Source organism: Oncorhynchus kisutch, linkage group LG13 (genome assembly GCF_002021735.2).
Source record: "Oncorhynchus kisutch isolate 150728-3 linkage group LG13, Okis_V2, whole genome shotgun sequence".
In the NCBI taxonomy this organism is placed as follows: domain Eukaryota; kingdom Metazoa; phylum Chordata; class Actinopteri; order Salmoniformes; family Salmonidae; genus Oncorhynchus; species Oncorhynchus kisutch.
In genome coordinates, this window is record NC_034186.2 from 38,667,843 (window position 1) to 38,678,718 (window position 10,876).

The 10,876-nt window shown below is 41.7% G+C and overlaps 2 protein-coding genes across 2 annotated transcripts; both read right to left on the bottom strand.

Annotated features, from left to right (window-relative positions):
- Window positions 1–4,435: 4,435 nt before the first annotated feature.
- Window positions 4,436–6,107, bottom strand: LOC109901539 (mitochondrial import inner membrane translocase subunit Tim13). Its single transcript, XM_020497537.2, has 3 exons — window positions 5,868–6,107; window positions 5,506–5,574; window positions 4,436–5,352 (listed from the first exon to the last, which is right to left on the bottom strand). The coding sequence occupies exons 1-3, from the start codon at window positions 5,985–5,987 to the stop codon at window positions 5,254–5,256; spliced, it is 288 nt and encodes a 95-aa protein (XP_020353126.1). The 5' UTR covers window positions 5,988–6,107; the 3' UTR covers window positions 4,436–5,253.
- Window positions 6,108–7,696: 1,589 nt separating this feature from the next.
- On the bottom strand, window positions 7,697–10,558 carry LOC109902450 (vimentin type intermediate filament associated coiled-coil protein). Its single transcript, XM_020498804.2, has 2 exons — window positions 9,216–10,558; window positions 7,697–9,062 (listed from the first exon to the last, which is right to left on the bottom strand). The coding sequence occupies exons 1-2, from the start codon at window positions 9,404–9,406 to the stop codon at window positions 8,717–8,719; spliced, it is 537 nt and encodes a 178-aa protein (XP_020354393.1). The 5' UTR covers window positions 9,407–10,558; the 3' UTR covers window positions 7,697–8,716.
- Between the last annotated feature and the right edge of the window lie 318 nt (window positions 10,559–10,876).

The window sequence follows — 10,876 nt, forward strand, 5'->3', positions numbered from 1 at the left end:
TTCAACTATTGCAACAAGAGAAATGCCAGGGTCATCATGTCAATAACATATGACTGGTCTTTTTGTTCTGCGTATCATGAATGCACACACCCCATAAGTTTGTTCACTCTGTGGCCAGTTCAACACAATCAATAAATGACTTTTATTGAACTATTGATACATTTGTTTGTACCTTTTCATTCGAAAGAAAAATCAATAGCTGAAAAGTGCTTAACCATTTCAATATATAAATATATCTTACATTGGTGAGAGGGATGTGAACTTCAAACTAGTTTACTGGCAGCTCACCAGAGTCATGTGACCGAGCGCATGGTGACAGCCACGGAGAGGCCCAGGACAGGGTATGGCATTGTCTATTCCCATGCAGGTGTCGATATAAGGATCCATCAGTACCATGTTGGGGAATGCTTTGTTCATCTTTCGCTTGCTCAGCAGGTAGATCTGGCCATTGACTGTGGTGCATCCACCAAAGAACTTTCTGGCCAGACATTCTTCTTCTAGAACTATCTATTCGTCTGTCTCCACATCCAGCCTTAGCGTCTGGCCTATCAGGAGATAGAGGGCCCCGTTGAGCTCTGTTGTGAGAAGGTCATACCTACGGGACATAAAAATCTATTTTATAAGGAACCTGTCCCAGACAAAAGTTTGTTGGTGCAAATTCTGAGTTCACCTACCTGGTCACTTACCTGACCAGGTCCCATTGGTCCTCCTTCACCAGGTATCTCTAAATGCCGCTGTACACCTCCCCATTTTCATCCAGTCCACAAGCCACATAAATACACAAACCCAGAGTGACGGTGGCAGCCCTCTCCACAGCCCGCACCATGTGGTTGACCTCCTCCCAGCCCTCTGCTCCTAGCAACCGCTTCTTCACGTGAGCTTGGCCTTATTTCTATTACATCATATTGGATGACTGTCATTCAGATTCCATTCCCCTTGTTCAATGTAACTTCGATAGGTTTAGGCTACAACATGATGCTACAATTTGCCCTATAACCATCATGAGGTTTCTACAACCTAGCCCATGAATGTAAGGTTACAATGTATGTGCACACAGGTTGAGAGAAACACTTGAGATGGCAGAGATTGACACATCCAATACCGCCTTGTAAACTCTTGCCTGCATCTAGCTTATCTAGGGTGTAATCATTAGTCCAACAGTTGCAAACAAGAGTTTTTATTGGACAAATTCAGGTATTATTTCTATCCCTGTTTCGTTTTGCTTCCGTTTAGGAATCGTTTTTCAACAGAATCTGAGGAATGAATACACACTTTCATAGCAGCCATGTTGTATTCCTTCTCATCTCTATGCACTCTCCTCCTCTCACCTTCTCCCTTTGTTTGTGGACTTCAATGAACAACCCAGCCGCTGTATGTGACCAGGCGAAAAAAAACTTTCTAAGCCGAACCAGATCATGACCGCTACACACAGCTTACATCGTTGTCCCCATATTAGCTAAAGTACCGTCCTAGTCAACATAGATAATATAACTAATATGTTAGTAAACCCACTACAATCGTGCAGAACCAAAAGCTTACCTTGACATGGAAGAGTTCGAATGTTGTGTTGGATAGTCATAGCTAGCTAGCTAACATAGCATCCCTCTGTTTGAGCTGGGTGTTCGAGTAATTAAACTAGCCAGCTGCATTTGCGAGTTAAGTAAGTGAAACTGAAAGTGAAAAAATAAGTGATTCATTTTTGAAGAAATTAATTTGTCTTTCTTTCTCTTTGAGTCAACTACTACCACATTTTATGCACTGCAATGCTATCCAGCTATAGCTTATGCTTTCAGTACTAGATTCATTCTCTGATCCATCTCTGATCCTTTGATTGGGTGGACCATGTCAGTTCATGCTGCAAGAACTGATAGGTTGGAGGACGTCCTCCGGAAGTTGTCATAATTACTGTGTCCTCTGACTTGTGCTACCATGGTGCTACCCTACAGAGTGCTGTTGAGGCTACTGTTGACCTTCATTGGAAAACAGTGTTTTTTAATCAATTATTTGGTGACGTGAATATATTTTGTGTAGTTTTGTCTAAAAATATCTTAGCTTCTGGGCCTGAGTAGCAGGCATTTTAATTTGGGCACGCTTTTCATCCAAAATTCCGAATGCTGCCCCCTGCCCTAGTGAAGTTAAGGCTCAAGCCGTATGTAACGCCCCGGGCGAGAGCTAGCATTTTTCCAATCCCCACATGACACATTGATTCATTGTTTATTTCCTCTGCAGGATAAAGAAAGTATATTTGACGTGTCAAAATATATTTACAAACCAGTCAGTGACATTTCAGGGAGGACGAGAAGGTAGCCTAATTGTCTAGCTAACAACTAAGCAGCTATTTTGAACTAGGACTGGTCATTCATGTTGACAGTCAATGCACCTCAATTGCAAACACATTTTATTCACTAACAATATTCACAGCCAGTGGTGTCCTGAAAGGTTTCGATCATCTGTTGTACCTGGTGTTGGATGGAACAATTGAATGAATGTGTGGTAAGGTATACAAACTCCTCTGACAATAGTCCTTGTCAGGGTGCTGAGGGATGTTCTTTTTTTTACTAATGAAACACATCCCTCAGCACCCTGACGAGGACTACTAACAAAATACCAGTTTATGGGAAATGCATGCTGTTGAACTTACATTTTCCTCCCAGAGAGTGGCTGACATACTTTTCTTCTCCCTATCCAGTCTCAGATAACCAATTCAAGCTGACAGAGACAACTGGGCTTAGCAGTGTGCAGAGGGACCTCTGGTGCTCATCTGCCCACAGGATGGCTCGGAGACCATTCCTAAAGCCCCTTCTTACAGCTAGCTGGTAGCAGCACCTCTGCCTCCTCTCCTATAACAAACTATCAGGGGCTGCATCTCCCCTTCATCTACACTGTACTGAAATGACAGGTTCGGCGAAAGCTGTATGACAGATGAATGGTTGTTGAAATGGTTGTTGCTATTATTTGTATGCCGGTGACATGATGAGTGGTGCTTGGCTGCTAATTATTAAATAAAATGATCTTATCTCATCATAACCCCCTGTCCACTTTATCAGCTAACTGTTGTCTAGAGAGCATGCACCAAAACCAGATTGGTCAAGTTTGCCATTTATTGCAACAGTTTTTGTAACAAAAACATCCATAAGTTGAAAATGTGATGGAAACTTAAAAAAAAAAAAACATTCCCGGTACATGATAACTTAACTGCAACAACAACAAGAAAAGTGCAGTCATCACACAGTTTTAAAATCTGTAACAAGTATGTTTGATGGGAATACACCTCTGGTGGGAAAATGCACACATCTCCTTGTTTTTACGCGTCAATTGGATGGAAACCTAGCTACTGTTCCCAAATGTACATTTACAGTCTGTATGGTGACAAATATTTAAAATCAGGTGACTTCTTTTTGTTCTTATGCTTTTATCGACCTTCCTAGGACCAATGCACATTTTGGGAGATTCCGGGAGATTCTGGTGGCCCCCTCACGCGTTGTGAACCCTCTGGCCAGTGGTTTGTTGCCGGGGTGACCGGGTGGGGACATGGCTGTGGATGGACTGGTTTCCCAGGAGTCTACATGCGGGTCACTGCCATCAGGGAATGGATATCTAACTATCTGCCCTTCTGAGGCTATGGAAAAGAGGCGGAATTGAGACATCATACAATACTTGAGGGCACAATGGGTTTTCTACTTTGCAGCCACCACTGGTATTTCTTGTGCGCTACTGGTCAAGGATGATGTATGCACTCCACCATCATCATCATGAAACTACCTGGAGATATCAGGAGATCCAGATGAACTTTTGGACTAGTAAAATGGTGGTCTGTGGACATTTTACTAAAATATGCATATAAACATGTAGAAGTTGTGTATTTATTTTATTGTATTTGAGAAAATATCTATACGGTGTAAGCATTTTGATTTCTGTGGGTTCAAAAATTGTATTTATTGACATTTACATTACTGTCATTTGTCATGGGGGTGGCAGCGTAGCCCAGTGGTTAGAGCGTTGGACTAGGAACCGGAAGGTTGCAAGTTCAAACCCCCAAGCTGACAAGGTACAAATCTGTCGTTCTGCCCCTGAACAGGCAGTTAACCCACTGTTCCTAGGCCGTCATTGAAAATAAGAATGTTCTTAACTGACTTGCCTGGTTAAATAAAGGTTAAAAATAAAATATGTGGCCAACCAGCTTTTTAATGTAAATTCTGTGGGCCAACCATCAAAAAGTTGGAGAGGCTAAATTTTTATAGCAGATGCTCAGGAACTGAGCCTTGCATGAAAGCATCTTTATGTAGTGTAGCTAGATCTACACTTCTGGAAGCAGTTCAGGCGCTACAAGAAATATGACACAACTACACTGTTTCCCCCAGCATTGGAGAATGTATATGAAATATGCAAGGAATAAGTATTTAAAAAGGTAAAAAAATAAAACAGGGCACAAATGCTTGATCAGAATTGATTTATTTACGTCTCACAAGTGAAAAAGGCAATTCCAGTCAGTCACAAACACACTTCTGAGCAGCGGCACCTATCTTTAAGCACTCACAGGGCATTTAGTTTTTACTTCCTTACACAAATCAAAGGGATGAATGAAGGAGAGCTTTTCCCAGTAATCTAACAAACGAAGCACACAAAGCAGCCAGGTTTAAAACAGGTTCAATACAAAGTCTGCACCACAGCAGACCCTGTTAAACAGATCCACTAGGGCAGATAGTGACAACTGGATACTGTTTTGTTCTCGACACGTATTATATAGGATTGTTTAGCTGGTCCGAGTGCCTGGTTCACAGTTATGAAAACAACAAAAAATTGTTCCTCATTTCTTCCACAAGGAAGAAACCAGGTTTAGCAAGGTGGTAAAAGAAGCCTTGCCTAATCCCATCAGGGAACTGGGGTTTCACCCACACTCACAGCCAGTAGCCAACTGAAGAATGGCTGGCACTGAACTTTTAGGGGACAGTTAGAGAGTTTTACAATAATTGCAGAGAATATTTCATTTTTAACATTATTAATTCATGACACTTTAAATAATAAAAAACAATAGAAGATATCCATTTGTTAAAATATCCTTTTAGTGAAAGGAAAATGTCCACTATCATTATTGCTGCCATTCACAGGGTCTCCAAACCTGTCCGTTAGGTGTTCTCACAGAAATGTGTGTGTCATCATGCCACATAACCTCTTGCAGCCTCAGCCACTAACACCTTCCCTGCCATACGTTTTGGCTTTGCAAAAGGTGTGGCTGGCAGAATAGGACAATGTTCATATACGAGCTCTTTCCCTCTGTAGTCTGGAGTTGTAGGCACGGGACACAGTATTCCATGCATCCATATATCGATCCATGCACATAGCGATGCATTTCTGCAATAAACAGACAAATATATCAGTGAGCATTACCCAGTCCCACAGCATAACATTAGCATGTTCAAATGTGCACCTTATCTGAGGTTTGAAATTACACTTCATATACCATCCCATCAATCTGCAAATAAAATACACTGGCATAACAGTTACCTGTTCAGAGTTGTCCAACGTGCCTCCAGGTTTGCCTATGCATTTCTTGAAACATTTGTCTGTCATTCTCTAGAACAAAGAAAAATGAAAAAAGTTTAACCCACCTTCATGTCAGTGAGCTAGAAAGTCATTATCACCTCATAGTTCAGGCTCAACGACCTCGGACAAGGAGTTTAAGAAGATAGCAAGTTAAAGACCATGCAAATAAAATCATTAGCTGGATATGCCCAGTTTGGATATGGTCTATTGAGCTAGCTAACTAACTGTTGCTTTTGCATTAGTTAGCTATATACCTGGATACAAACAACTACAATCTTTCTACTACCTAGCTAGCTTGCTAGCTCAAAACAATTAAACGTTACCTGCAAGAGCTCTTGCGCATTAGCCACCGCAATCTGTACCTTTACTTGCTCCATGATTGTGCCGGTATCCATTTTACCGGACCCAGCACCTGATGAAAAATCGGAACCAAATCCGTCCATATCTAATTGCTATAATATTATATTTAAGAAATTACACTGTAGCTAGTAATTACACGTGTTAGCTAATGTAAACACATCGGAAAAATTGCCCTTGAAACGATATTGTTCAACCACGTGACTTCCTGTAATTGTGATTCCAATGTGGGGAATGTAGTTTTCAGTACCATGGACAGTTCATCAATACAACACTGTAGTCTACACGAAGCGTGATCATTTTATCTTGATTCACTCATTTAAATAAAAACATAATAAATATAACATGTCTGAAATGTATTTTGGCCCATCAAAAAAATTGAGACACATGGGTGTGTTATATTCCAACACATAGATTTGACTGACACAATGTTTGTTCATTATGCAGAGTAGCAGTCATCTAATCTTCTAGGTGTAACAATTGGGATAATGGGACGATACCTACCACGCATTTCTCATCCCTGGATGGAGGTAAGGTTTCCGAGCCATATTTTGCGCCGGCTCCGTAGTGTCAAGCCTGTCTGACTCCAGTTCCACTGTAAGCAAAGCCTAGGCAGTTGTAAGCAAGCGTTGGGTCAAAATCTATTCTGTCTAGGGCCAGTTAGGTCATTATTTATTGTATTTTCTTTCTTGTTCAGGTGTAGCCTGTTCACTACAGCAGATTGTAAGCGGCATTTTGAGTAAAGCACCAACAGCAGTCACCCGGCTTCAGGCTCTGAACGGCAGCCACCTGGCCTTCCCCCGGGTGTCTTCCTTCTGCTCAGATCATTACAGGAACCCAGTGAGTAGCCCTGCGGTGAGCCCCCTCCTTCCTCACAAAACTGGTCCCCAGTAGCCACACTCTCTCCACGCTGGTTGCTCCAGTGTTCCTTGACCAGTGGCAACAGGCCCTTTGTCAGGAGCAAGTGCTCTGGGGACTATTCCCAGGATATTGTGGGATTAATGGGGAGCTCCAGGCCACTAGGCATGGTGGAGGTGCTGCGCCAGCCGCTTGGCCCTGACTGTGCTTAAGGCTTCTACAACTGCATTGGCAGGTGGAAGCTGGTACTGCAGCAATGATAATGCCTGGCCAAAATGATCACTATTGCCCAAAGCAGAGTGATTGGAATCTTATATAACGAACCATATATTGTGCAAAATTACTTTTTTGTCTCAATGTTTATCTAAATGAATGGGGGGGGGGGGGGGGGGAGTCACATTGGTCACTCCTGCTATGAAAATGTTTTATATTGAAATGAATAAAGACTAATGTGTACTATCAACAGTGTTAAATGTAGTTCTTCTTTCCCTTGATATGCCCACTGTGAACTTTTCTAAAAATCCTTCCCAGAATATACAATGAAGTCTCAGTACATTAATATTCTGGAAAAAAAAAAAAAAAGGGTTGCATTCCTGCCTATAGGTGTCTAGAGCAGTTATCTGAACTTCCCTCACATAGCTTCTAACGTGTGCATCTCCATAGGGATAAAGTTGTCAAAATAACATTGCCACCATAGCCTGTGTCAGACACCATACCCCTTCTAGAAAAGACACAGGCACGGGGAATGTTTTACAAAGATTTAAGTATTGTTTTTCAGTCATATTATCCCTGAAGTATGAAAAGTAGCTAGTGACACTTCCAAGCTATTAACTTTGTCTTTTTCCAAATAAATGAAGTAAATATTGTATAAATAAATAATTTATTAATGTAGCAGACTGGTCTTTTGCTAAAAAAAAACTTCCTCATTGAATCAAAATACCACTTCTCAAAAAATATTTTCTTAAATGAACAGAGCAACACACATTGACATTTCAAGAGGAACAGTTTAAGCTGCACAATCATGCAGTTGTACTGAAAGACACAGCAGACATAACACAATACTTTTAGCCACCTGATGATTTAAGCCAAAACAATATATAATATTGCTTATAGAATGACTAAGCAAAACAGTACAGTATTATTATGAGCACAAGGCATGATTTCCCCTGCTTTTGACCCTACTGGAATGTCACATCTATGTAGCATCGTATGTAATCCAAGAGTGAGTGTACTGTAAAGAGTGACGCAAACTTCAATGTTGCATAGACTTTGCTTCTCTAAAGCAAATATTGACGCCAACAAGAGGCAAATGTATGTCTTAGATTAACCATTAAATGTCATGCTTACATGGGATACATGTAGAGTAAGTACACTCCCCGAAAATAACCTCAAGCACTTTAAGTTTAATTGTCACTTTAAAAAAAAACTTTGTCAAGTGCAGAATGACTGAAGCGTGTATACTATATAGTCAAATGCATGGGATGCAGTAGAACCTAGCCTTGCATGTGCGACAGATGTACTTTCTGAACTCTGACCTTCTCAACACTTTTTGACGTTTGAACACTTTGAGCTGAACATAAACAGAGGTCATTTTTACACCATTTCCAAATATTACAGTACAAAAATACACCAGTTAAAACAACAGAAACTGATGTCAAATGGACACCTGGTTATTGTCTGGTTAAGATGTGGAATCAAGGCAGATTAGTTTCCCTTTATTTGGTTAAACCAAAGGCTTCATAACATGTCAAGCAGTTCCCCCATGTGACATCATGTTAACTTGTAAGTTATCTGCAGAGTATAAAGAACTACTTAGAGCACAAATGTTCTATTTGAGATTTTAATAAAAAATTCAATAACAACATGCAGATGTTTTGAAATGACTCATGCCTCTACTTCAAGTACCACCCTCTTCTAGAACCTCTTCACTAACCTAACTCTTCTCAGGGGCCTTGTACTATACAGTTGTTCCAAACACTATCTCATCCAGCTCCTGGTCATCCTCACTGAGAGAGAAGTCTTTGTGGTTAGAGATGCGGTTGGGACTGCAGTTTGACTCCCCGTCTGTGAGGGATGTTTTGACAGTGGGTTCACCCATCCCCACCACTGGCCCAAGTCTTTCTGCCTCAGCCATATGGAACAGCATACTGTCTAGTAAAGGCCTGCTCTTACAGATGTTGTCCAGGAGCTGGCAGCGATGTTGCAACTGGCCTATCATAGCATCCTTCTCCTTGACCATGTTCTGAAACCTCTGGATGGTGTCCTCTGACTTGCACAGCTTCTCGTGGAGGTAGTAAATCTCTCTAGAGAAAAGTTAGATAAAAAGAGAAATTGATGATAAACTCAGCACATTTTTCTGCAGTCTCAGCCACACAATGCACATATGAAACAACAATAATTGGCAAATGAAAGGGAGCTTTGGCAATGCCTGAAGAGACAACACCTCCATCACTTACTTATTCTTGGCCTCGGTGATCTCCTGGGTAGCAGCCCTCAGTTGCTCGTCCTTCCTGATGAGACTCTCTGCTTGCTCCCTCACGGTGTTCTCTGCTGCCTCGAGCCGCTGCTCCAGTTCTGCTACCCGCCTGTGCACCGCGGCCAGGTGTGCGTTCGCCTCTCGAATTTGTACCGGTGACGGCGAGGACATGTCACATGAGGAATATGACACGACCTAAATGTAAATGTACACTAGCTCACCGTAGAAGACTGATCGTGACTATTGACTCATTGCTCGTGAACAAGCATTTCACCGGAGGGCTGGTGTTTACTCTTCCAGCCATGGCTGCACTTTCTTCAGCGTTTAGTATAGGTCCTCCTAGTTCGGTAAACAACTGTACAATTGCACCAAAAAACATTGTTCCGTGTCCAGAAAAAAACAGCTTGATGATGCTATGCTAGAAACCGAAACAGCAAGCTAACTAGTTAACCAGTTACAGTTCCGATACCCCATCCTACGATATATCTAATATCTGAAACCCATGAGAAACGTAACAATAGATATAATTCCATGTAATAATTACGAACAACATGACTCGTGCAATCTAATAGTTCGTTGTCTGCACTGTTTTGATATAAAAGGCTGGATAAATACAATGAACTTCGCAACAGTTTTGTAACCTGTGGCTTAAACTTCGCCCCGGAAAGAGTCACTGGTTATTTTGTCTTCTTCTTTTAAGTTTTATGGCAGACTACACATCTTGGTGTATTGCCGCCATCTACTGTACGGGGTATTGAAACAAAAAACAAAAACATACAACCACAAAAAATCTAACAACCATCGCAGTCACAACCCTACACAGGCTCAGGTACCTGTAAGGACAGAGCATTCATTGACAGGATTCCTTGTAATGCCTCTGCAGAAAAATCCTTGAGCCACCCTTAAAACGCTAAACCCACACACAATGATGCCTATTTTCTCATATTTCCTCTCCATTTGCACTGTGCAATTGATAACCAAAGTAAATAAATGCTACAAAGCCCACCTTCTTAACATGCAACATGTCAGGATCCCTCTGTTGACAATGAATATCATTTTCTGCCTCTACTCCTACAACCATTACTTCTTCAACTTCACACCTTTCTTCCACTGTTCTCAACACCTCTGGATTATTCTTGCCACCTCTGTCTCCTTCACCCTAACTGCACACTTCCGAAACGGGTGCATGTTCGCAACCACAACTGCAGCATTTAAACTCAGCTGGCATATTTTTACATTTGAAATGTTTGTCATTTAGCATACACTCTTATCCGAAGCGACTTACAGTTAGTGCATTCATCTTAAGATAGCTAGTTGGGACAACCACATATCACAGGCATAGAAAGTACATTTTTCCTCAATAACGTAGCTATCAGTAAAGTTAGAGCTAGAAGAGGGGGAGGGGGGGGGGGGGGTTGTCAAGTGCAAATGCTATTTTATTTATATTTATTTGGGGGGGGGAGGTAGAGGTGATGAGGAGGATTATTTAAGATGCTGTTTGAAGAGGTAGGGTTTCAGATGTTTTTGGAAGATGGGCAGGGACTCTGCTGTCCTAGCTTCAGGGGGAAGCTGGTTCCACATTTGGGGTGCCAGGACAGAGAAGAGCTTGTACTGGGCTGAGTGGGAGCTGCCCTCCCGTAG